The sequence below is a fragment of the Neomonachus schauinslandi genome, chromosome 13 (assembly GCF_002201575.2).
Source record: "Neomonachus schauinslandi chromosome 13, ASM220157v2, whole genome shotgun sequence".
In the NCBI taxonomy this organism is placed as follows: Eukaryota; Metazoa; Chordata; class Mammalia; order Carnivora; family Phocidae; genus Neomonachus; species Neomonachus schauinslandi.
In genome coordinates, this window is record NC_058415.1 from 45943055 (window position 1) to 45970686 (window position 27632).

The following is a 27632-nucleotide window of genomic DNA, read 5'->3' on the forward strand; positions in this document are numbered from 1 at the left end:
CACACAAAATCTTCCCTGTAGATTCTAAATGGAAACAAACTTTAAATCCATACTAATGAAGAGCGCCTTTCCTCCTTCAGAAATGTGATTTGTCTCAAAAGCATGCAGTGTTCAGATGTTAGATGCTGATTTAACTGGTTGGAAATGCATTATGCTAGTTGAGCTTGTTGTTAAGTTCCTGTAAGCTGTAACAGTAGTTCTGCCTGGCTAATGATGGATTATTACTGCAGTAGCTTCTTTACAAAGGCTTTCCTAATGCCAGATAGTTATGCAATGGAATCTAGAAAAACATGTTCGAGATACGGTGCCTTCTCATAGGCATTTCATTAGGGCATCCCTACGGGGCCCTGAGAAGGGCCTGGGGCTTGGCAGATGGAGCAGAAGGCTGGGTATCCGAAGCCTCCGTCTCCTGGCCATGCTCTGCTGGAAACTCTCCATATGACCTTGAACAAATCCTGTAGCCTCTCTGTCCTTTTGGGGGTCTCTTTTCCGTTGTGGATGCTTCATTTGCAAGAGGTGTTTGAGGGAAGGAACTAACGTGTTCAGGAAACGATGTGAAGGTTCTTGACGCCAGCCGAGGAGATAGATACTATATACGAGCAAAATGACATAACCTGCGGGCTTTGAAATATGTTATTGGAGAAATGCCCTGGAATGGCAGTCTTCAGCGGCAGATATCATGACAGGCAAGCCAAACCAGAGTCGGGATGATTTCTGAAAACAACTCAGCATTTCCTCAATTCAAAACACAACAATGATGACAAAAACTTTTTTTTTTTTTTTAGGTAGCAAATCACCCTACAGCTGCATTATCTTATCATACTAACCAAAAGTTTTCTGGGAGAACAATTTTTTCTTTAAATGGATGTGTATTCTTTCCCAAGAATTGGGACACAAAGCCTAAGATTCCAATTGAATTGTCACATGGGGTAACTTTTGACAAGCCTGTCATTTGTCCATTTTCTCTTCTGACCCAGTGGTACTCAGAGGGATCAGAGGGGAGAAGAGGATTAATGTCATTGTGCACAGACAAATACACAGTTTCTTTAAGAAATTCCACTTGTGGAAGTTGACTAGGAAACACGAAGCACTTAGCCGTACCTCATCATCATGCCTTGTGACGTATCCCCCCTGTCATTAGTCAGATGTCCTCAGCTCATATTCTGAAATGGAGTCTTTTCTCTCATGCAGTTTGTCATAGCGCCGTCCACATGCGGACATGGGGGGATGGTGCGGAGGACCACAGAACTTCTCTAAGTGCAGGGATGGAGCTGGTTGAACTTGACTTTTTATTCATCCTCCTACCTCACATGGAGTTTAACTCAAATCTGTTTCATATTTTCGTTTGTTCTTCTCCATTGGGTCCACAGCACTAACATGGGCCATAGACCCCGGTTTTGATAGAAAGTTTTCCACTCAAGGGCGGGGGGGAGGTAGGCAGTGGGTGTACCTGTGGTGGTTCATGGGGCACACTTATATACCAGGCAGCAGACTGAGAATGCAGCCCTCTCATCTCAGGTCCAAGAGCAGTGTAAACTCCCATGATAAGTGAAGAGCGTTGACATGGATTTTTGGTGATTTTAATGCCTGATTTTTTTTTTTTTTTTTTTTTTGCATCAAGCACGGGCTGTATATTGGGCGTTGGACTTGTTCTGTCCCTCATGAGCCACAGCAGCCAAACAGAGTCTCGAGTTCACGTGGCAGCATCGCTTCGGAAGCTCTCGACGTACCTAGATGACAGTGGGAGCCAAAGCAGAACATTTCAGGAGGTAGGAGCGGGGAGTTATGGCTTTCTTCCCTTTGTTGTCTTTTGTTTTCCTGTGGCCACTTACTTTCTACTTCTCATATTTTGGTAACCCTGAAATTAAATTCTTCCTCAGTTTCAACTGGGATAAGGAGAAAAATCTGAGTGGCAAACCACCAACATTAGATCATAAGGTTTTCAGACTGTGCAGCTGTTTAAATAAATTCAGACTTAAATGTGGCCTATAAGATAAGAGCCTTTAGTGAATGCAAAAACCCAAGCCGGCATCGCTAGAAGGCACTTTCTAAGAAGAGCTGCGATTTCCGGAGCAAGGTTCAATGGAGATTTTTAGAATTATGCTCGAGCCAAATGTAACTTTAAAAGATGGCCAGGAATAAGCTTAAGAAACTGCGGATCGAAAAAGGCATTTAATTTTCTTTTCTTTTCTTTTTTTTTAATGTCAGCTAGCATGAAAAATCATTGAGGAAATTCCCTTTACCACACTTAATGAAAAGATTTTTCTGTTACGGTGCAAAAATACGCAGAATTGCAGTTCATGGGACACAGCTCTTGTGTGTCGACCGCGTTCAGAGTGGACTTCTGAGGTGTGTGTGTGTGTCTGCCCAGGTGAAGCTGCACGGCCTGGGCCCTGTCTTTGGGAGCACCCGGGGGTGACCTTTTGGCCTGGCCAGATTCCCTGTCTCATTAGAGCAGATTCTCTTTTCTCTGGGCCAGCCCACGAGCTATTGATGAGTACATAATGGCTACTCTGTCCCCCGCTCAGCCCCTCTGCTTTCAGCTATAGGACTTGTTGAATCGGTGAATTTCTCTGGGGCACAGAGGGTTGAAGTTTTGTTCTAATACATGCACCACATTTCCATTTTTAAAGGAGTTGCAGCGCACAGTTGAAAAGGACACATCTTTTTAAGCAAAGGGAGAAAATTTTGCCACCAAGGGGCAGTTTGATTAATAAACGAAAGCAGGGTTTTTAGAGCTTGATGCTTCGGTCCGCCTTGATGTTTTGATTTATAAGGCCTCGAGCAGGCAGTTTGGTTTTTTTTCCTCCCCTCTGATGTTTTATTATCCAATTTCAAACTTAGAAACAGCTTCCTTTCTGCATGCCGTATCGACTAGGGTTGGGAGTTGAACATTTCCACTTTGCCTGAACAGCATCTTTGTGAAGGAGGGCTTCGGGAGGAAAACGTGAGGTAGCGGTAAGGGGGATGGTTAACCAGGATTTGCAAAAATTGAGGCTCAAGTAGATTGAGTGACTTGCCTGAAGTTTCTTAGCCTGTCAGTGGTCGACGTGGGACATACACCTGTGTGGGCCGTCTTGACTCCCAGCCTTCTCTTTTATTTATAATTTGTTCGTTTATTCATTTATTCATCTAGTCATTTATTAAATTAGCACACCAGTGCTCTGAGGTAAGGAATATTACCTCTATTTTACACAATTTATGCGACTCTAAAACCCATACGCCTGGCCGCTCTGCCCCACTCCTAGGAGGGAATCTGAAGGCAGCCATGCGTTGCATCTTTGAATTTCCTCTCCGGCTTGGCCTTGGATCAGAGCACATGGCTATTAGTAGCATTCACTGGGGATGAAAATCTAGCCTCTGCTGTCGATAGATCCAGTGTCTGACGTGAGATGGTGAGGGAACTTGCTGATTTTGAGTCTAAAGACCTGGGTTTGAATCTCGCTTCGGTCACTGGCAAGCTATATGTAGTTGGACCTCAGCATCCCTACCTGTAAAGTGGGAATTCTGACCTGCATCTCATACCATCGTTAAGACACGTCGGGCAGCGAAACAGTGCCTGGTCTGTGGTAGGCGTACTTGAATCCAGTCCTTATCCCGGAGAGAAGTTGGACAGAACACTGGTGTCCACTAAATCGTGTTCTTTCGTTTTCCCTCACGAAGAAACATCTCCTGTTGTCTCTTCTTCTAGGTCCTGGCCTATACCCTCAGCTGCGTGTGTACCTCAGCGTTCAGTACTGGGATCATTGAGGCTGCAGAGGCTGAAGATATCATGAACAAGCTTCGGATGTTGGTAGAAAACAACCAACAGGTTGGAATGTGTGCCCTGATTACTCCTCTCTTTGGGTCTCATGTTGCTGCTGAGTCCTAATTTTGACTGACTCTGATTAGACTATTATCAGAATGTTTTCGTGCCCAGAACTGAGGAACTTCTTTTTTTTTTAAGATTTTTAAAAAATTTACTTGAGAGAGAGTGAGTGCACAAGTGGGTGGGGGGGGGGGCAGAGGGAGAGGGAGAAACAGACTCTCCCCACTGAGCAGGGAGCCTGAATGCGGGGCTCGATCCCACCACCCTGACATTATGACCTGAGGCAAAGGCAGACACTTAACCAGCTGAGCCACCCAGGCACCTCCAGAACTGAAGAACTTCTAACTTTCCTCACTACTCTAGCCAATGGTCACAGATGTCTTTTTTCTCTTCTTATACTCTATCTTGTGTAGGTACTTCTTTTTCTTTGTCAGAGGGAGTATAAAAGGCTTTTCTCTCTCTCCATCTCTATTTATAAAACTTTCAAGCATGTGGCTAGGGAATGTAAGGCTAGCGATAACAATTTGTAAAGATATGAATACTTAATGGACTCTGATAAGGCCAAACCTCAGCAAATTCAAAGCAGAGAATCTCTGTGACTGAATATGCATGGGACAATTTAAATACCTATAAGTTATATCAAATACCTTTAAAGTGTTCCCTCTGAAATATTATTCAGCCTTAAAAAGGAAGGAAATTCAGACACATGTGACAACATGGATGAATGTTGAGGACATGATACTAAGTGAAACAGACCAATCACAAAAAGACAAATACTGTATGATTCTATTGATATGAGGTACTTGGAGTAGTCAAAAGCTTAGAGACAGAGAGTAGAAAGGTGGTTGCCAGGGGCTTGGGGAGGGGGGAATGGGGAGTTACTGTTTAAGGGGTATAAGGTTCAAATTTGCAAGGTGAGAGAGTCCTGGAGATGGATGGTGGTGATGGTTGAACAGTGTGAATGTACTTAATGCCACTGAAAAGTAGTAAAGATGGTAAATTGTATGTTATGTATATTTTACAACAATTAATGAAAAATATGTTCCCTCTGATTACACATGTTATAAAATTGCCCCGTCTGTATTTTTTTTAGATTTCTCAAAGTCTCAGTATTGGCCATGGTGGATTATTGCAGGTTATTAGCTAATATTGTATTGTATTGTTACTATTTTATGGATCTATGAGTGCTCTCTTAAATTTGGAATAGGTTTTGCAACACCAAGATGTGGGAGTTTGCATATACTGTGCTCATTATGGGACTTCTCCTCTTGTTTGGGAGTTGACTAGGCTTGTGTGATCTACCTCAGTATTTTCACCCTAATTCCTTCTGAAAATTTGGATCGTTTGAATCAAGTCTTATAGTGGTCCAGTATTATTTTCCTAAAATAAACCATTCACTGCAGCTGAATTCCTTATAGTTAGACTGCAGTTTCTGTTGCAAACCGAAGTCTTGATTTTTTTAAAAAATCTGCAAATCGCCGATTTTCAGATGGTGAAAGAACCTGTCAGTAGGAAAGGGAGCCCCTCGAAGTGCTTAGATGCTTTCTATAAAATTCTGTGCCATCTGTGCTATTCTTCTTCTTTTTCCTTACCCTTTGTTTTTATTCATTTATAACAGACTTCAGGTTTTGCCCTGGCGTTAGGAAACCTAGTTCATGGTTTGTCTCTGTGCGGACATGGAAAAGCTGAGGACTTGGGCCACAGACTGCTCCCCGCCTGGATCAGAATTGTTCTAGCACAGGTAGGAGGTCACGTCCTAGCATGTGATTTTATATTTTATAAAGGAAAAAAGAGCAACTTTATTGGACCATTTATAGGTGCTGCTAAGATACATAGCCAAACAATAAAAGAATAGGCAATTTCAAACGAAAGAGATGCAGGAACTTTCAATCCCTTGTAAATGATACATCCTGTCAACCATTATAGCTTTTTTTAAAAAGCACAGGCTACTTTCTCAGTGTTTTAATTTTCCAACAGCGCTGTGGTTTTGAAAAATGCAGAACAGCAAGAAGCCACCTCTGATCGAGTAACTTCAACCTATTACCGTATTCAAGTCAGCTGCCAGTTTTGGGTCCGTGATGTGGGTTATGTTGACCCTACAAATGTAGTACCATCTTGACCAGTGTTTCTCTAGGATATGATACGTTTCATAGAGTTCAAACCCCAGGACTATTTGCCTCTTGACATACTTGATGCTTTGTTTTCAGGGCACTCCTACAATGCTCTGTTTGGCAGCGCTTCACGGCATGGTGGCCTTGGTAGGCTCTGAAGGGGATGTAATGCAGGTAAAAAACAAACAAACAAACAAATGAACAAAACACGAAGGGAAGAAATCTAAATGTGTGCCTAACCACAGCAAGAGAATACCCAGTATCTCAGTGTGCTAAGGACAGAATACATGCTCGTAGTAGTAATATTTATACTGGGTTTTCAATGCCTTGATACACAGAAAATTGCTCTTAGTGGAGAATTCATCTTTAGAGATTTGTTCCTTCTTTTATTTGGTTCGTAAGAATTAAACTTAGTCAGCCTGCGTACTTCCCACAACGTTCCCTGCCCGAGAAAAGTGACTGAATTGTACGAAATGTCAAAAGTTATCCCTAAGAAACTCCATTTTGTATCTGTCATGTTTAAGTTTATATCTAGGTAGTTATTCTTTCACTTTTAAATGTTTTCCACGGTGGACATATGTATGTTTCAGTTTACAAGTAATGCTAAGGAGTGCCTGTGTTCATACAGTGAAGGTCTATTCAATGAGTGCTTCTTGCGGCACTGACCGATGTTAGGAAATCGGTGATAAATACAACATGGGCCCTGCCCTCATGGAGCCCACAGCTTTTGTTTCTGAAATGTAAGGACGTAATGGTAAATGATACCATAGCTTAGAAGATGATAGCTCATCCACTGGGAATATCATTAGTTACTTTTTGAGGATGTTGGGGTGGATATTTCTTCTTTTTCTTTCAGCTGAAGTCAGAAGCTATCCAGTCCTCTCATTTTCAAGCCAGACTCAATGAAGTCATTAAAACTGTAACTCAGGTGAGAAGAGGAATTTAAAACCCTTGGATGGGGAAACAGATAATTACCCCCCCTTTTTTTTTTGAGAGAGAGAAAGAGAGTGAGAGATAATGCATGTGGGTGTGAGCACCTAGAGGGGCAGCCAGAGAGGGAGAGAGAGAAAATCTTAAGCAGGCTCCACGCCCAGTGCAGAGCCTGATGTGGGGCTCGATCTCATGACCTTGAGATCATGACCTGAGCTGAAACCAAGAGGTGGACACTTAACCAACCAACTGAGCCACCCAGGTGCCCCTCAGCTACTTCCTTTTACTGCCTTTCTCTTTCATGATACAAACGGTTTTACTTGGAAAATGAGGAGATCTCTGGTTATTCACATTGAGTCCAAGCAGCACTTGAGAGTAGCTTATGGCCCCACATTCACTGACAAACATGCACTTCCTCTGGAAAAAAAAAAAGCTGGCATTTTCGAGTTAACTTAAGTTGGCTTGGTTTCCTTTAAAAATGAAAATCTGACCCTGGAAGGGATGTTAGGCCTCAGGACAAAGTAAAATGGAAGGTGATCAAAGGGCAGGATGGTTATCTAAGAATGGTTGAGAAGCACTAGGTCGGATGTCACTGATAAAAGTATGCGGGTTAATTATTATCAGCATTCTTGGCTAGAGAGTAAGTATGTTCATCTGCTGAGGAATGATTATATATTTAAGATTTTATTTATAAAAATTTATTAGTTTCATTGCATCAACCGTGAAAGCACAAAATGAAAAAAGTTGAAAAAATATCATTGGTGGTCCTCACAACTTAAAGCAAGTGTTAGTAATAATTGGTCTTATTTCTTTTCAAGTATTCTTATTTTCTTTGCACGATTGGTATTCTTACTATATATAGAACTTTGTAGATAGTCTTTTAACTTAGTCTTTTCATTTAGCATACTTTTTTCCTTCTTGTAAATACGGCTGATTATTACACCTACCACATAAACAAGTTTTAATAATTCATGCTTTGAAAAGCAACCTGAACAGAAGAAACTCTCTTTTGCGTGTATGAATGTGATTCTCAGAAAAATAATTATACCAAAACTTAAGTGGCTATAACTTGGGGGATAAAAATCTATAAATGAAAAGTTATTTAAGAAAATCCTTATTATGAGTGATAAAGCAGTAATAGAACATTACTTAAAGAAGAGAACAAAATAATATCTCCTTCCATTTTTAGAGGTATTTTATTCTTAAATAACACCTTGTTTTTACTTTTTGGATTTTTTTCCCCTTTTTATTTTTTTAATTTATTTATTTGTCAGAGAGAGAGAGAGAGAGAGAGAAAGCATAGCAGGGGAAGCAGCAGGCAGAGGGAGAAGCAGGCTCCCTGCTGAGCAAGGAGCCTGACGCGGGGCTTGATCCCAGGACCCTGGGATCATGACCTGAGCCGAAGGCAGACGCTTAACCGACTGAGCCACCCAGGCATCCCTTTTTTAAAAAAATTCCTTTGAGACCAGTAAGACTCCGTGAAACCTGAGACAACCAGTACTACCTTCTGTCATGATTGATTGATTGATACATTCATTCATTTCTTCAGCAATAATTGTTGATCACCTGTGTGTCCAGGCTTTAGTATATTAGACACTTGATATTACGTCTTGTCAGAGAACTTGTCATTACCAGACAAGCCACCACCTCATAAAAGATAAATGACTTTCTCTGAGTGACCTTTTATTAAATGGAGTGTGGATCTTGCCTGATCATTGAACTGTTACACTTTAATCCATAGGTCATCAGTGTGTCTGGCGTGATTGGTCTTCAGTCAAATGCTCTCTGGCTTCTAGGACATCTTCACCTATCTACTCTGTCCTCAAGTCAGAGTAGAACCTCTGGTAAGATCGGAGTCTTAGAACACTGGGGCTGGAGGAGGGCTTGCTGACTGGGGGCCGTGTACTTGGTTGAGAGCATTAATCTTTGTAGCTGCCTTAAGTGGTGGGTGTTACCATCTCTCTTTTACGTTAGAAGAAGAGGGGCTGTTCGGGAGCTTCCTGACTTGCCCAAATACCATCTCTCTTTTATATCAGAAGAGGGGCTGTGGAGAGCTTTCTGACTTGCCCAGGGTCACATGTCCACCAGCAAGTGGTGCACACACAGTTGAACTCACCTCTGTCACCTCTTTTCATTCTTCCTCCCTGCCTCACTCAGAGAGCAGATTAGACAGTCTAACCCCATATTTCACAAATGAAGACAGTGAGGCTTAGAAAGATTACATGACTTACATGTGGAGTTTAGTGACAAATCCAGAAAGTAGGAACAGGTCCTTCAAGCTCGGAAGAGAGTTCTTTTTATTTTCCTAGATGGAATTACAGTTTGTATAATACTCCTATTTCATTAAAAGTCTCTTCCTCCAAGACTGGATTTCTCCGGGCCCCTGCTTTTAAGAAAATAATGGGGTACATACATTTAAAGATATGCACATACTTGGCGTTGAAATTAAAATCCCACGTCTTTAACATAACAAGGCCTTTTCTATTTCCACATTTTTGATAAAAAACAATAAAAAATATTTGCAATTCCCACATGCTTAATTTAAGCTTGTACTTGGAGATTTTCTGCAGAAGGCATCACTGTAATACACTGGGACCTGAATCTGCTCCTTGATCTTTATAGAATTTTGACCCACTGGCTCTCTTGGACCCAGGCCAGAGAGGTTTTTTTACCAAAGATTTCTCATTAAAACCTAGTTTCGCCGATCCCCTGACAGGTAGTGCAGGGACAGCATCACCCTGAACACGTAGCACTATAATTCCTGTTCCCCTCACTTTTAGTCACTCCTTAGCTAGAGAAATAGGACATTGTTCCGCAGCATTCCCAACATAATGAACTTGAGACAACTGGAAGCTGTCATGTTAAAATGGGAAAAAGGGGGGGGGGGGAAACAACCCACCAAACTTAGTCATGGTGGAAACCTTAAGTAATGCTAGTTGGGAAGGGCAGTGCACTCCTAAGGTCCTGGTAAAATAGCAAGTTGATCATTATGCTCTGGGTTACACGGTCCGGCCCACATGCACTCAAGTTGGGTGGTCGTGAACCATCTCACCCAGGTTCGTTGGGACACAAAGCTTGAATGTGTGGAAAAGTACAGCTCCTCGTTTCTGTTGGAATTTTCCAGTTGAGCCATTGTTGCAGTAAAAAGCATGTCATGAAGCAATCCTGGGGGTACTGGGAGGAAAAGAATCTAGGAAACTCCCCAGATTCGCCTTGCCTCTGTGTCGCTTGCCTCAGTGTTCCAGGTCAGCAGCTGGGGCTGGTGATTTGGACATACTGCTCACTGAGAGGTCCCCACCTTCAGAAGTAACAGGCCGGCTGCTGTTATTACTGCTTGTTGCATTTCCCTGGATCATAGATCTGATTCAGGATGTCCTCAAGTCATCCCTAGAATGGTGGTCTCAGCCTAGAGGCCAGCAGGCTCCTTGCAGACACCGAGGGTCGCTGGACTGGAGCTTATTGATGTGACAGGGTGGAAAGGACTTTTTTTTTTTTTAACCGCTTCAGTAAAGTTTCCATCCCCTGTGATTTTGCAGTCTCTGCTAGGTTTACCACCATTTTAGCTTTGCTTGCATAGCCTAAGTGGTTACTTCAAGGCCAGTCACTTAATCTAATAGAATTAGATGCCACCACAGAGTATTGTGCTGAGATGAATGGCATAAACATCTCCGCTTTGTCTCTAGGTTGATGTGGCAGCGTGAGATCATTATCTTGCCTTCATCAGTCCCGCCAGGTTCCCCGGCTAATTTGATCGTTCTTTGCCTTCACAGTTCCCACCGACTACAGCTATCTGCCCGAGAGCAGTTTTATTAGAGCGGCCGTGGGCTTCTTCGTTACAGGAGGGAAAAAAGGCAAGTGAGCACATTCCTTGAATTTCACCATTCTTCCTGCGGTTTAGGTTTGTGTGCCCCAAGCTTGCTTCTGTAGGATTAAACCATAATCAATTTGAAGGAGTGACTGTTTCCTTCTGCTAGCCCATCTATGCAACAGAAATGACCACGAGGCCAATGACCATAAGTGGTACATAAACATACACGCCATGTCGTCTCTTGGAATCATTGTATTTGACCTTGGCGGTTGGGGGTGGGCGTCAGGGGGATCTGTGAAGACCTTGATCTTTCATTTGACCTTTTTAAAAAGTATGAGCACACATTTCTTTTCTTGTCAATGTCGAGCGGGTGTGACCAGAAAAGAGAAAACACAGCTGGGATCTAACTTGGAAGTAAGTCTTCTCCCTGAACCTCGAATGATCGCTCTCTGTTGTTGGAATCACTGGCTGTCGTTCTTAATTTTAGCTTGTGTTCTTTTTCTCTGCAAACATTTGTCCGTGTGGGATTCTTTATTGCTGCCACCACCCACATTAGACCACAAGCAACCTGAAGACAGAGATTGAATTGCCTTTCGTTTTTTTTTTGTTTTTTAAGATTTTATTTTTTTATTTGACAGAGAGAGACACGAGAGAGGGACCACAAGCAGGGGGAGTGGGAGAGGGAGAAGCAGGCTTCCCGCTGAGCAGGGAGCCCCATGTGGGGCTCAATCCCAGGACCCTGGGATCATGACCTGAGCCAAAGGCAGATGCTTAACGACTGAGCCACCCAGGTGCCCTGCATTTCGTTTTTAACTGCAGTCCGAGTAATGCTCGGACTATATATAAGTCTTTAAATAAATGCTCTCTACTGATACACATCGACTCTTCAGAGATGTGAGGGCAAAATGTATCCTCCTTGAGAATTTCATAGCTCAGGACATAGTTTCATTCATAGAATATTCTTTCATTGATATTTGCTAGTTTCTTTCTTGCCTGGCCTGGTTAGATCCATCTGGGCAAATCCAGTGTCTGTATTATGATAAGACCATCCCAATTTTAGGGGGGGGGGAGGTTTTTAAACAAATTAAACTGAAGAAATCTGGAGGAAGCAGGTTTGATTAATGAAGGTCGTAAAAGAGTAAAATCTTACTGTTGGAAGGGACGTTAAATGTCATGTCATCTGCAGCTTCCAGATTATAAACTAGTTTCAGAGTTTGGAGATGAATTCCTTTAGTTCCTAGAGTTCTCGAAACTGTAGTATTATTTTAGGGTCATGAGTTAGCATGACTGCTTTTATGTACCCTTAGTAAAAAATTGATATATACTTAATGTCATTGTTGTACGTAAGATATTTATATATAAACACGTAATATATTACCTGTAATATAGAATTGTTTATATTGTCATAAATTAAGTCTATTTAATAATAGTGTCATAATAGAGATGTCTTCATTAGTAAGAAATTGAATACTTACTAAGGAGCGTCTAAAATTTCCATAGCCAAGATAATCTTAGGAATATGTATTTTTGCTTTTTTTTTTTAATTTGCTCATTGGTACCTTACAAAAGTTTTAAATGACGCTAATTTGAGCTATTTCCGTGAGAAATAAAATAAAAATTCTTCAGACAAAATGAAAGATACTCTTTTTCTTTTCGAGGGAATAAAATGTAATGTTGACTCCCCAGGTCCCTATTTCTTGACAGACATGAATTTTCTCTGAATCCTGTGGGAAATTCTTGGTTAAACAGAACATTTTTATGATTACACAGTCATGGCACAATGGGAAATGTTCTGCTCTAAAATTGAAAAATCAGGTGAGGCTGGCCTCAGTGATGTTATTTGCAATCTCAACTGAAAGCTATTTTAAGACAGATAAATGAAGTATTAAAAATGCCATATTACCAATCAGATTTTTGGCATTTTCAGGTTGTGGGAGAGGGCTGCCTTCTTGTCAGGTTTGCTGACTAGATTCAGAGGAAAATCTATTCAGCCTTACACATTACTAATGATGACCCCAAAGGAGTGGGGGCCGTGGGAGGCTGACCTCCGCCTCCAAAGCCCATTTACAAAAACAAAACCAGACCCTGCTCTGTGGGTCTAAATGGGATGGCCAAATGCGGAGGTGTGCATGCAAACGAGTGTTTTCTTCTTCGACATGCCCAGCTCATTTGAATTTTAATAACTCCCTTCTGAAGCAGCTTTTGAGTTTAAATGTCTGGATGTCACTCACTAGAGCCCGGTGGGGCAGCCAAGAGGAAGGATGACGACGCTGGTGAGCTCTTTTGAGGAAGAAATGGCTTTAGAGAATAAAAATCATGCGTGGCAGAGGCAGGAGAGAGGAGACTTTAGGGGTGGTATGGCTTCGTTGCCTCTGTGTGCTGTTTCATAACTCAGGAGAGGAAGAAAAATGTGATGAGTTCTCCCTGCTCCACGCTTACGCGGGGACGAGACAGGGCATCGTCGGGGTGAGCCAGTCAGATGTGAGATAGTGAACACATGACTCCGGTGTCTAATAATGCTTAGGGCTTTTCTCCCTTGGGTCCTCATTTTAATATTCGTATGATAGAACACACAAGATGTTCATAACGTCCATTCCTTCACACAGGCCTCCATTGGAAAACCCAACAGATGAAAATCTTTCTAGTTTTTAAAGACTTCAGTTAATAGTTTTGAATGTAACTGGTTTTTGGCTCTGCCCCATGACATTCTCCTTTCATCCCTGATAACCATGACCTCTTCTGGAAGATGCCATCATCATCACCATCGCCATTATTTATTCCTGTGGACATTTCTTCACGATGCTAGGTTTTAAAATATGCTCAGAATCTATTTCCGCCTATCGTGGAATTATTTTTTTCCCCTGAAGGAACCCTCAATTTTGACTCTTTTGCTTCTTTTCTAGTCATTTATTCTTTTTTCTGATCTTTGTTTTTTCTCAGCCTCCTAGCCATATTCAGATTTCATCAAGATTATATCTATTTCTTTCATAAAACATTTAAAGTGGATTAAAAGTACTTAATACAAGTAATGGTTCATTTTTGGAGCTAACACCGGGTATTTCTACCTAATGATTTAGGATTATTTTTTCTTATTCTGTTGCTGGGGAATGTGACTAGCTTTCTAAGCTTGTGTTTTTCTATTAAGCTTTAAAGTTCACAGTAAGAAATATTATTTGAGGAAAGTATATTTAAATCCTTGTAATAAGGGCGCCTGGGTGGCTCAGTCGGTTAAGCAACTGCCTTCGGCTCAGGTCATGATCCTGGAGTCCCGGGATCGAGTCCCGCATCGGGCTCCCTGCTCGGCGGGGAGTCTGCTTCTCCCTCTGACCCTCCTCCCTCTCATGCTCTCTGTCTCTCATTGTCTCTCTCGCAAATAAATAAAATTAAAAAAAAAAAATTTAAATCCTTGTAATAAAATCTTTATGAATAGCATCTCCTTCTTGATACAAATACATGGGTCAGTGATCTGTGTGCGTAAGTGCCAGACTCTTGTATAAACTAGGTAGCTATATTCTCAGTTGGTCGTTTTGGACTATTAGCATGAGATATATTTATTGATGAGTCTAGTCAAAGGAGCAGGATTAGTGAAGTCTGAGTGTAGAATAAACGATATGGGAAAGCTGTCCTCTGTTTTTCTGGTGAAATTATGGAGTCGGTTGCCAAGATTGTGTTAAAGTATTTTAATTTAGTAATAGTTTACCTATACAAAGCTTTTGACAAGTATCATTAGAAATGAATACTTGTATATAACACTGAATTCCCAAATGGTTTAAATCTCCTATAATCTCACCACCCACAGATAGCCACAATAGATATTCCAGCATAGGCCCTTCTAGATGTGTGTGTGTTAGACGATATTGAATCATAAAATTTCTTTTATTTTCTTGCCTGATTTTTAGAAATTTAACAACTTTTCATGTAAATGGACATAATCACCACTCATCTCCTCCAAAGAAGAGGTTTGGGGGAAAGTACAAAAAGAATCTTTGCATCGCTTTCTAGACATCTGTTAATGGGATATGTTTTGGGAGTCTTTGATTGCTGTTTTTGGTTGTAAATGAAAAATATTTGAAAGGAAAAAAGTCACCAATTATCCCATGACTTTTTAACTGCTATTATCATTTTTGAATTTTCTTTTTAATTTGTCACTTTTATGCACATGCAATTATTAATGTATTTCCAAGTATACACATACTTTGAGTCTTTTAACTTATTAATATTTCCCTACTTTTCATTATATCTCCATAGTTATCATTTTTAAATGACTGTAGAATATTCCATCAAATTGATGGATCACAACTAATTTAGCCATTTTTCTATTGGTCATTTAAAAAATTTCCATTATGGGGGCGCCTGAGTGGCTCAGTTGGTTAAGTGGCTGCCTTCGGCTCGGGTCATGATCCCAGGGTACTGGGATCGAGTTCCATGTCGGGCTCCCTGCTCAGCGAGGAACCTGCTTCTCCCTCTCCCTCTGTCTCCCGGCTTGTGCTCTCACTCTCTCTCTGTCAAATAAATAAAATTAAAAAAAAAAAAATTTCCATTATGGAGAACATCTTTATGCATGTAGCTTTTGCTTTTCTGCATATAGGTTTCCTTAAGATACATTCTCAGCAATTTATTAGTGGGCAAAAGGATTTGGTGACTCTAGGGATGGCTTGGCCTCATTGTTCTTCAGAAGGATTGTACCAGGTTTGGGTACCTCAGCCCTGGATGCATATGCGAAGCAGTATATCATAGAGGTAAAAGGCATGCGAGTCAGGCTGCCGGGGTTCACACCCCACTACCACCAAAGGCAGGCTATGTAATTTCAGACAAGCTGCTTAAGTCCCAAAGCCCCAGTTGCTTCTGTCAAGTAGAGAAAATAATTGAATCTTCTTTATAGAGTTTTTTTTTTTTTAAAGATTCATTTGAGATACAGAGAGAGAGAGATAGCATGAGCAGGGGGAGAGGCAGAGGGAGAGGGAGAAGCAGGCTCCCCACTGAGCCAGGAGCCCGATGTGAGGCTCGATCCCAGGACCCTGGGATCATGACCTGAGCCGAAGGCAGACGCTTAACCATCTGAGCCACCCAGGCGCCCCTTTAGTATGAGCTTATGAATCACTTTATGTAACAGCGCTTAGAAAACAAAATAAGAAACCCTTTCTAGCTATCATATTATAAAGCAAACCAACATATAGATAAACAGATGATTACAATAAAAATCCGTCAGGACTAAAATGATACCTTAACACTGCTTTAATTTACATTTCGTTGCCAGAAGGAATGAACATTTTTGCATATATTTACTATTCGAGAAGTTTATTTTTAAATTAAATTTTAGATCACTTCTTTTCAAAAATTCAACCCCCCCCGCCCACCACCACTTTTGTTTTGAAGTGAGCTCTACACCCAAAGTGGGGCTGTGGGGCGAGATCAAGAGTTGCATGCTCCACTGACTGAGCCAGGCAGGCACCCCCAAAATTTGTACCTTTTTTCTCTTACTTTTTGTTTTGAAATAATTCCAAACTTATAAAAAAGTGAAAACAGCCAGAGAACCCTATTCAGGTTTCACTGACTGTCCAAATGGTGTCTTTAACAGAGAAAGAACTTAATCCAGAATGTTACACTGCGCTTACCCTGTCCTATCTCTTCAGTCTCCTTCAGTCTGGAACAGTTCCTCAGTCATTCATTATCTTTCAAGACTTGAACATGCTTTTTTGTTCTTTGTTTTGTTTTGTTCTGTTTTTTGTGGGTTTTTTTGTTTTTGTTTGTTTTGAGAGAGGGTGCTACGGTGGGGAGGGAGAGCAGAGGGAAAGAGAGAGAATCTTTTTTTTTTTAAGATTTATTTTTTTTATTTTAGAGGGAGAGAGAAGAGAGTGCAAGGGGGTGGGACAGAGGGGAGAGAGAGTCAGAGAGAGAGAGAGAGAGAGAGAATCCTCAAGCAGGAGCGGGGAGCCGGACGTGGAGCTTGATCCCAGGACCCTGAGATCATGACCTGAGCAGAAATAAGGAGTCAGACGTTCAACCGACTGAGCCACCCAGGTGCCCTGTGGGGGAGAGAGAATCTTAAGCAGGCTCCACGCTCAGCATGGAGCCTGATGTGGGGCTTGATCTCACCACCCTGAGATCACGACCTGAGCAGAAATTGAGAGTTGGACACCTAACTGACTGAGCCACCCCAGGTGCCCGCAGACTTGAACATGTTTTAAGAAGCTAGTTATTTTATAGAACAGTTTTCTAGTTGGACTTGCCAGTTTGCCTGCTGTTGTTCATGTGGTAGGCAAGTCAGTCATCGTCGGCAGGACTAGCGCAGACTGGGACGAGACCCCTCTTGTGGCATCCCACCAGGTGGCACATGGTATGTCTCTCCCTCCCCCAGTGATGTTAATTTTGATCTCTTTCTTGGCCAAGGTGATATCTTCCAGGCCTCTCCACTGTAAAGTTCTCTTTTCCCTTTATCATCAGTAAATATTCTGTGTGGAGGTATTTTGAGACTTCATGATTATCCAGTTTTGCAGCCTAAGTTTCGCCCATTAGTTTCAGTATCCATTAATGTTTTCTTGCCTGAATTGGTTATTACTATGATGATTCTTAAAGGTGATGATTCAAAAGGTGATTCTTCCGTTATTCCATTTACATTTCTCAGTAGGCATTCTATCGTACGGGAGAGCTGCCTTTTCCTTCCAAGCTCCCTCTCACGCTCTTCTGGTATGGACCACAAAAATTTTATTTCATTTAATTATTTGTTATTCAGTTATTCATTATTTCAACCTTCATATTGTTCCACATTTGATCAGTGAGAACCTCTTTAAATTGGCTTTGTGTCCTTTTGACACAACCCCATCATTCTGTGAGTATGTTGTTTCCTTGTGGTCCAAGAAGATGTTCTAGGCTCATCTCGTATTATCCTCAGCTCTGTAACAGCCAGGTAGCTCAGGTTCCCTTTAGTGGGGAATGATACTTAGAAGCAAAGACCTGGGTACAAATTCTCCTTGTTCCTGGGGTGATCACTGCTCCCAGGCTCTTTCAGTGCACAGTTGTTAGGAGACAGACACACACACCCTCTCTCTCTCTCATGTCTATATTCATTTCTATATCTAGCTATATATATTGGAAGCTATGAATTTATACCAGTATCTCCAATTCCATTTCAACACCGCAGGGTCCATTGTATTTTTCCCCTCTTTTCATATTTGTAAACTTTCTTCTCTGACCGGGAGAAACCCGGCTTCATTTTTCTCCATATATTTGCTCATATGCGGAGTCCCTGTATTCGAACAGTCTGCTGTCCCCACTGGGCCACAGCCCTGCAGAAGCCGCCTTCCTCTCTCAGGTCCTGATCCTCGAGGGGCAGCAACCCTGCTTGGCAGCCTTCCTGGTGCGAAGGGGCCTGGGGATGTTTTTGTTCCCGATAATTCTGAATGTTGTTGAAGTACTTCTACAGAACATCCCACCAAGTCTCAGGATCTGACTGCCTCTTAGAATCTTCAACTGTTTCCAACTACCGTCTGGATTTTAGAGTAGATTCTGGCAGGGGGGCAAAGCATCTCCTTGTCTCCACAACCATACCATGTTGTCATTATCTCTACCTAGGTTTTCTAAGGACTTTGTCTAGAAAAATCCTAGGGACCCTTTCCATCTTGGTTTAAACATCCTTTCCTCAGTCAGTGTTTCGAGACGAGTTCGGATTTCTTATGTCACATTTTCCGATGTGTTTTTCATAGTACTTGACATAGGAGTAGTTATTCTCTTAATTATTTCTGGCTCTTTGTTTAAAGTCTGTCTTTCCCATTAGACTGTAATTTCCCCAATGGTAGAAAGAACATAGGTGTCTCATCCTAAATGCTTTGAGAACAGAGTACTTGGCATTTAATAGTTTTTAAATATTTATTGATCTACAGCTCTCTCTCTCTCTGTATATTAGATAATTCTGAGCTAAGTTGCTTCTAAACAATGCTGAAGAGGGAGAAAATAAAGACATGTCCACACTACGCGAGCAACATGCTTGTGATGGGGAGTAGACATACCGCCGGCTGTCAGCCTACTGCTTGTTACCAGACTTTTACTGGAGGGATTACACATGTGCGTTGTGGCATTGAGATGTGATCCTCTGTGTAGCTAAAGTATGTGTGATAATGGGTCCTGTTGTAATGCATTATGTTCGGATATGCCATTTATATCAAGGTTCTTTGAGGCTGTCAACTGGATGAGAGATTTAAAGCAACTTTGTATCTGGATTTTAAAACATCTGGATCCTATTAACAAGTACTGTTAGGCCTTCTTAGTTCCAAAGCCATTGTCTATAAAGCATTCCAGTAGTGCTTTTTATCTAAGGCACTTGCTTGAAAGACAAAACACTGCAAGAAGGGAGCTAATCATTCCCGTTGCTTAGATTTGGATTCCTGTGTCCAGTGCTGAAGATCTCTGGGGGAGGAACCACGTGACTTCGTTCTCCCATTTGGGAGCTTCCTCTCTTTGCATCCCCCCACCCCGTGCCCAACCACCACGTGCATGGAACTGCCAAGTATTTTCTCCATTCCTAACAGTTACTATACTTCCTTTCATTCCAGTTAGTGTCAGAATTCGTTCCCTGCAAATACAGCGGAAAATTTTGTGTGATGCTAGTTACGCTACTCAGTACTGATGCTCTGACCTTTTTTAAAGGGGGAAGATTTATTGTGTCATAGCACTTACTTGATTTTCAGTCCTGTGTTCCCTGTTACAAGGTCTTGTTTCTGACACTTGTTTGTACATCAGGTCAATTCTAAAGAGTACAGAAGGAAGGTGCAAAGTGTGTAGTAAAGTGCAGTTATGTATAGTGCAAGTTATTGGTACAAGAGCTTGTTGTGTAAGCAGTAAAATGTGTGTGTGTGTGTGTGTGTGTGTGTGTGTGAGAAATGGTCATATTTTGCACTGGGTCCTGGTATTAGAGGACAGGGTGAATACCTTTCTTGATTCCCAGATCCTCTGGAAACTGCAAAAATTCTGTAGTAAGTTCTATAGGAGGACCTGGAATAAAAATTTTTTTATTTATTTATTTTTTTTTTAAGATTTTTTTTTTATTTATTTTTTTGACAGAGAGAGACATAGCGAGAGCAGGAACACAAGCAGGGGGAGTGGGAGAGGGAGAAGCAGGCTTCCCGCAGAGCAGGGAGCCCAATGTGGGACTCGATCGCAGGACCCTGGGATCATGACCTGAGCCAAAGGCAGACGCTTAACGATTGAGCCACCCAGGCGCCCTGGAATAAAATTTTATGTAATTTTGAAAACACTTGATCTGAGAAAAAAAAAAATTAAAGGAATCTGCTTATGAATTAATGATTTCCAATATAAAACTGGATTCATGCCCTTAATAGGAGAGAAAAGCAGTTCTATGCACAGATTTTCATATACCGTCTGCCAGTTCATCAGGCCATTTCTGAGAATCACATGCCAAATGATCCCAAAAATGCAGCTTAATTTTTCTGTGTGTGAAATCAGACTCTAACTTGCTGCCCACATGGTACAGGGAGAGTTGCCCCATGTGTGTAATCAGGATGGAGTTCTATGAATAACCAACAAGTTAATTCCTAGCACAGCATTTTAATTTTTAGCACACCTGATTTTTCCTTGTCCGTGTGTCTGTCCTCTCATGAGAATATAAGTTCCATTAGCAAAGGAACCTGTCTGTCTTGTTGAACACTATTGTTCGTGTCTGGAACAGTACATGGTACCTACCAGATGGTGACTGAATGAATGAATTTTTTTTATGAATATGTTTACTTTCTTTGGTCAGACATTCTTCTCTTTGTAATAGCAGTGGTAGATTCCCTGATAATACTTCCTGCACCCCTAGTATTACATCTTAAGATGGAATAGAAATAAAGCTTCAGTTTTTGGTAGCATAGCCTAGAAGGGTGGCAGATGTGTTGAGCTTTTAACATCTTCAAAAAGCAAAAAAGTGCTTGTTGGAGGGGAGAGAAACATCACTGGAAAGTACACTATTAGTTTTCTAAGTTGGCAGGGGCAAGGGTAAGGAGGTAGGTTAGTTGTTGACTAGCCTAAGAAAACATGCTGATTTGGGGGACACGATCCCAGAGTCCTAGGATCCAAGCCCGCTTCGGCTCCCTACTCGGGGCAGTCTGCTTCTCCCTCTGCCTCTGCCCCTTTTCCCACTCATGGTCTCTCTCTATCAAATAAATAAAATTTAAAAAAAAATTAAAAAGAAGAAAACATGCTGATTTTTGAGATGGCTCTAGTTAGAAATAAGAATGTAAAATATCAGGAAAGGCCTGGATGAGAAGTGTGGATTTACTCAGCGTCAATATATGAATGGGGAATCTGCTTCTCCCTCTGCCCCTCCCCCACTCGTGCTCGCCTTCTCTCTCTCTCTCTCTCTCTCTCTCAGAAGGAGAAGCAGACTCCCTGCTGAGCAGGAAGCCCAACATGGGGCTTGACCCCAGGACCCTGAGATTATGAACCGAGCCGAAAGCAGATGCTTAACCGACTGAGCCCCCCAGGCGCCCCTTGTTTTAACCATTTTAAAGTGGTCAGTGGCATTTAGTGGATTCACAGTGTTGTGCAACCATCACCACTATGTAGTTCCAGAATATTTTCAGCACCCCAAAAGGAAACCTTGTACCCATTGAGCAGGTGGTTCCCCATTTCCCCCCAGCCCCTAGCAACCATAAATCTGCCTTCTGTCTCTGTGGATATGCCTGTTCTGTATGCTTTATTTAAATGAAATCGTACACTGTATGGCTTTTGTGACCAGCTTGTTTCACTTTGCATAATGTTTTCAGGGTTCACCCATGTTCTAGTAAGTATCAGAATTCCATTCCTCTTTCCAGCCAAGTAATAGTCCAGTGTGTGGATATACACTTTATTTATTCATTCATCAGTTGATGGACATTAGGGTTGTTTCTGCCTTTTGGCTATTATGAATAATGCTGCTATGAAGATGTGTGTACAAGTCTTTGTTTAAACACCTATTTTCAGTTCTTTTGGACATATATGAGCAGAATTGCTGGGTCATATAGTAATCCTGTGTCATTTTTCAAGAAACTGCCAAACTGTTTTTCCATAGTGGCCGTACCATTTTATATTCCTACCAGCAATGTATGAGGGTTCCAATTTCTCTACATCCTTGCCAACACTTGTTCTTTTCCATTATTATTATTATTATTGTTATTATTAATTTATTACTGTTGTTTAATCCTGTTGAGTGTGAAGTGCTATCATTTGGTTTTGATTTGACTTTCCCTAGTAACTAACGGTGTTGAGCATCTTTTCAGGTACTTGTTGGCCATTTGTAGTATCTCTTCTTGGCAGAATTATCTGTTCAGGTGCTTGGACCATTTTAAAAATTAGATTGTCTTTTTGTTGTTGAGTTATAAGAGTTCTTTGTATATTCTGGATAGTAGACCCTTATCAGATATACAACTTGGAAATATTTTCTTATATTCTTAGTTTGTCTTTTCACTTTGTTGATAATACCTTCGATGCACAGAAATTTTTAACTTCGACAACTCCAATATGTCTATTTTTTTCTTTTGTTGCTCATGTTTTTGGCATCGTATATAAGAATCCATTGCCAAATCAGAGTTCATGAAGATTTACCCCTGTTTTCTTCTATGATTTAATTCTTTTTGTTTATTTACTTTTTATTTTTTAAAGATTTTATTTATTTGACAGAGAGAGAGATAGCAGATAGCGAGAGCAGGAACACAAGCAGGGGGAGTGGGAGAGGGAGAAGCAGGCTTCCCACCAAGCAGGGAGCCCGATGTGGGGCTCGATCCCAGGATCCTGGGATCGTGAGCTGAGCTAAAGGCAGACGCTTAACGACTGAGCCACCCAGGCACCCCTAATTCTTTTTTTTTTAAGATTTTATTTATTTATTTGACAGCAGGAGAGCACAAGCAGTGGGAGTGGCAGAGGGAGAGGGAGGAGCAGGCCCCCTGCCGAGCAGTGAACCCAATGTGGGGCTCGATCCCAGGACCCCGGGATCATGACCTGAGCTGAAGGCAGTCACTTAACCAACTGAGCCACCCAGGCGTCCCTATGGTTTAATAGTTAGGTCCTTGATCTATTTTGAGTTAATTTTGGTATAACAGTATTGGGTTGGGGTCCTACTTCCTTATTTGCATGTGGATATCCAATTGTCCTGGGACCATTTGCTGAAAAGAATATTCTTTTCCCATTGAATGGTCTTAGCACTCTTGTCAAAAATCAGTTGATCAGGGGCACCTGGGTGGCTCATTTGGTTGGGCATCTGACTCTTGATTTGGACTCATGTCATGATCTTGGGGTCATGAGATAGAGCCCCGTACTGGGCTTTGTGCTCAGCACTGGGTCTGCTTGAGATTCTCTCTCTTTCTCTCTCTCTCTCTGCACCCCCCCCCCATGTACTCTCTCTCTCTCTCTCCCCATCTCTTTAAAAAAAAATCAGTTGACTGTAAATGTATGGGTTTATTTTTGGCCTCTCAGTTTTATTTCATTTGTTTATATGTCTGTCTATTTTTGATTACTATAGCTCTGTAGTAAATTTTGAAAATGGTATGTATGAATTCTTCAGATTTTTCTTTTCCAAGATTGTTTTGGCTACCTGCAGCCCCTTACAACCATATGAATTTGAGGGGCGCCTGGGTGGCTCAGTTGGTTAAGCGACTGCCTTCGGCTCAGGTCATGATCCTGGAGTCCCAGGATCGAGTCCCGCATCGGGCTCCCTGCTCGGCAGGGAGCCTGCTTCTCCCTCTGACTCTCCCCCCTCTCATGTGCTCTCTTGTCTCTCTCATTCTCTCTCTGTCTCAAATAAATAAATAAAATCTTAAAAAAAAAAACAACAATTCCATATGAATTTGAGAACCAGCTTTTCCATTTCTTGGGGGGGCCAGTAAAAGACCATTGAAAAAAAAATTTTTTTTTAAAGATTTTATTTATTTGACAGAGACATAGCAAGAGAGGGAACACAAGCAGGGAGAGTAAGAGAAGCAGGCTTCCCGTGGAGCAGGGAGCCCGATGCGGGGCTCGATCCCAGGATGCTGGGATCATGACCTGAGCCGAAGGCAGACGCTCAACGACTGAGCCACCCAGATGCCCAGGCCATTGAAATTTTGATAGGGATTATGCTGAATCTATAGATAGCTTTGGATAGTGTTGTCATCTTTATGGTATTAAGTATTCCAATCCGTGAACATAAGATGTCTATTTATTTAGATCTTCAATTTCTTTCAGCAGTGTTTGTCCTTTTCAGTATATTATATGTCTCTTTCACCTGAGTTAAATGTATTCCCAGGTATTTTCTTCTTTTGAATACCACAGTGTGTGGAATTGTTTCCTAATTTCCTTTTCAGATTAATCATTGCTGGGATATAAAAACACATCTAAATTTTGTGTTTTTCTTACACCCTGCAACTTCACTGAACTGTTTTTTTATCTCGAATCATGTCATCTGCAAATAGAGGTAGTTTTACTTCTTTCCAATTTCAATTCCTTTTATTTCTTTTTCTTGCCTACTGGCTCTGGCTAGAATGTGCAATACAAAAGAGTGAAAAAGTGGGCATTCTTGTCTGTTTGTAAAGGAAAAGCTTTTAGTCTTTTACCATTGAATATACTGTTCACTGTGGATTTTTTACAAATGCCCTTTGTTGTGTTAAGCTAATTCCATTCTGTTCCTAATTTTCTGAGTATTTTTATCATGAAAGGGTGTTGGATTTTATCAAAAGCTTTATGTGGCAATTGAAATTATCATGTGTTTTCCCCCCTTCATTCTATTAATGTAGTAAATTACATTGACTTATTTCTTATGTTGAATGTGACCTGCATTCCTAGGATAAATCTTGTGTGGTCGTCATGAATAATCCTTTAATATGTTAGATTCAATTTACCAGTGATTTGTCGAGAGCTTTCACATCTATATTCATAACAAATATTGGTCTGTAGTTCTTTTTGTTTTGTTTTTAATTGTGGTATCTTTGCTTTTGGCATCAGGTTAATGCTGGTCTCAAGAATGATTTAAATTATACAGTTGACCTTTGAAAAACATGGGTTTGAAATGCACATGTCCACTTATGTGCCGAATTTTTCCATTAAATACAGTATAGTACTGTAAGTATAGTTTCTCTTTTCCATTGTTTTCTCTTCTGTAGCTTCACATACAAAATATGTATTAATCAACTGTTTATGTTATTGGTAAGGCTTTCAGTCCACCGTAGGCTATTAGTAGTTAAGTTTTGGGGGAGGGTCAAAAGTAATGTGCAGATTTTTTACTGCAAAGGGGGTCAGCATCTCTAACCCCATGTTGTTCAAGAATTAACTATATTCCCTCCTCTTCTGTTTTTTTTTGGGATGAAATTGAGGATTGATATTAATTCTTCTTTAACCGTTTCATAGAATTCACCGGTGAAATCATCTGGTCCTGGACTTTTCTTTGTTGGGAGGTTTTTGTTTCAATCTCTTTCCTTGTCATAGGACTGTTTGTATTTTCTGTTTATTCTTGAATTAGTTTTAGTTACTTGTGTGTTTCTGGGATTTTGTTCATTTCACCTAGATTATCTAATTTGTTGGTACATGGTTTCTCATGGTTTTCTGTTATAATCCTTTTCTTCGTATCTGTCCTTACAGATACAAATCTTTTGGTAGAAATGTCTTCACTTTTATTTCTGATTTTAGTTATTTTCATCTTCCTTCCCAATCAGTATGACTTTTATTTCCTTTTCTTATCTTATTGCTTAAGCAATAAGTCCTTACTGCATAGGACTTTTTTTTTTTTTTTTGAGAGCAAGAGCGAGCGAGAGAGAGAGCACGCATGATCAGGGGGGAGAGGGGCCAAGGGAGAGGGAGAGAGAGAAATTAAGCACAATCCACGCTCGGCATGGAGCCTGACAGGGGGCTCAATCTCATGACCTTGAGATCATGGCCTGCTCCGAAATCAAGTGAGATTAACTGATGGAGCCACCCAGGTGCCCCTATTAATTCAGTTTTTAATTAGATACAGACCTATACAGATTGTCTTTTTCTTCTTGAGTTTTGGCAAATTGTGTCTTTCAAAAAACTAGTCTGTTTCATTTATGTCATCAGATTTGTGGGCATATAAGTTATTTACACAGAGCCTCTGGCATTTCATCATTATAGCTGAGGTTCTCCTATCCCAGCACTGGTTCCTGCAGTGTGTGCTGCTCACGAGTCTCTGCACTGGTAAACCATTACACCCTCTATTCATCTGTCTGTTCCTCCAGTGACCAGGGCAGCAAATTGCCCTGTGTTCTTCTCTCTGTTGCAGAACCAAGAATTGTTGATTTTTTTAGTCTGTTCAGCTTTTTACTTGTTATCGGGACAGAGTGGCGACTTTCAAGCTATTACATGCAGAACTGGAAACCAGAAGTCATTCCTTTTTTTTTTAATTTTTTTAATTGTAAAAAAAACACAACATAAAATTTACCATCTTAACAATTTTTAAGTATATGGTTCAGTAGTTTTACATATATTCACATTGTTGTAAAACCAATCTCCAGATGTTTTTGCTCATGCAAAACTGAAACTCTACCCATTAAATAATGCCTACCCTTTCTCCCACCCTATTACCCCTGGCAGCCATCATTCTGTTTTCTATTAATTTGACTACTTAAATACCTGATATAAATAGGTATACAACAAAGTATGTCTTGTTGTGACTGTGTTATTTCACTCAGCATAGTGTCTTCAAGATTCATTTATGTTGTAGCATATGACAGGATTTCCTTTCCTTTTAATGTTGAATACTATTTCATATGTATATTTCATATACATATTTCATATACATATTTCATATGTATATTTCATATACATATGAAATATCCCTATCTATTGATTGATGTTTGGGTTGCTTCTACTTCTTGGCCATTGTGAATAGTACTGCTATGAACAATGGTGTACAAACATCTCTTCAAGATTCTGCTTTCAATTCTTTTGAATATATGCTCAGGAATGGGATTCCTGGATCATATGGCAGTTCTATTTTTAGTTTTTTGAGGAGCCATCGTACCATTTTCCATGGCAGTTCTACCATTTTATAATCCCACCAACAGTACACAAGGGTTCCAGTTTCTCCACATTTTTACCAACACTTGTTGTTTATTTTCTTTTTCTTTCCTTTTTAAAAGAATAGTAGCTGTCCTAATGGATGTGAAATATTATCTCATTGTTGTTTGTTTTGCATTTCTCTACTGACTAGTGATGTTGAGCATCTTTTCAAATTATTATTGGTCCTTTGTGTATCATCTCTAGAAAAACTCTACCCCTGCTTCTCCCTCCTCATATGCAGCATCTGCTGATTCTCCTACTCTTCTGCTGATTTAACCTCTGCTTCTCCTCTTTCCCTATGCTTCTCCCTTTCTGCAACTGTTTGTCCTTTTGCAGACTTTGCCCCAACTTCTGCTTCCCTGGCTTCCGCTGGCTTTTCTGCCTCAGCTTCTTCTCCTGTGCTTCTCCTTTCTGCAGTGTTTGTCCTTTTGCCGATTCTGCCCCCACCTCAGCTTCCCCCTTGTTCAGTGCCTGCTCATTTTGCTGCCTCTTCTGCCTCAGCTTCTCCCTTTTCCTGTGCTTCTCCTTTCTGCAGCTGTTGTTCCTTTTATGGATTCTGTCCCCACCTCAGCTTCCCCCTTGTTCAGTCCCTGCTGATCGTGCTGCCTCTTCAGCTTCATCTTCTCCCTTTTCCTGTGCTTCTTCTTTCTGCAGCTGTTGTTCCTTTCACTGGATCTGTCCCCACCTCTGCTTCCTCCTTGTTCAGTGCCTGCTGATCGTGTTGCCTGTTCTGCCTCAGCTTCTCCCTTTTCTTGTGCTTCTCCTTTCTGCAGCCGTTGTTCCTTTTTCAGATTCTGTCCCCCCCTCAGCTTCCCCTTGGTCAGTCCCTGCTGATTCTGCTGCCTCTTCTGCCTCAGCTTCTCCTTTTGTGCTTCTCCTTTCTGCAGCTGCTGTTCCTTTTTCAGATTCTGTCCTGACCTCAGCTTCCCCTTGTTCAGTCCCTGCTGATCGTGTTGCC

At 41.1% G+C, this 27632-nt stretch overlaps 1 protein-coding gene across 1 annotated transcript in view; it reads left to right on the forward strand.

The window, feature by feature from the left end:
- FOCAD (focadhesin) overlaps window positions 1-27632 on the forward strand; it is a 282029-nt gene that overhangs the window by 226846 nt on the left and 27551 nt on the right. The window contains exons 29-35 of the mRNA XM_044920455.1: window positions 1622-1769; window positions 3692-3811; window positions 5427-5549; window positions 6016-6093; window positions 6776-6847; window positions 8591-8693; window positions 10620-10700. Of these exons, the coding sequence (XP_044776390.1) occupies window positions 1622-1769; window positions 3692-3811; window positions 5427-5549; window positions 6016-6093; window positions 6776-6847; window positions 8591-8693; window positions 10620-10700 (725 nt within the window). The remainder of the gene's footprint in view (window positions 1-1621; window positions 1770-3691; window positions 3812-5426; window positions 5550-6015; window positions 6094-6775; window positions 6848-8590; window positions 8694-10619; window positions 10701-27632) is intronic.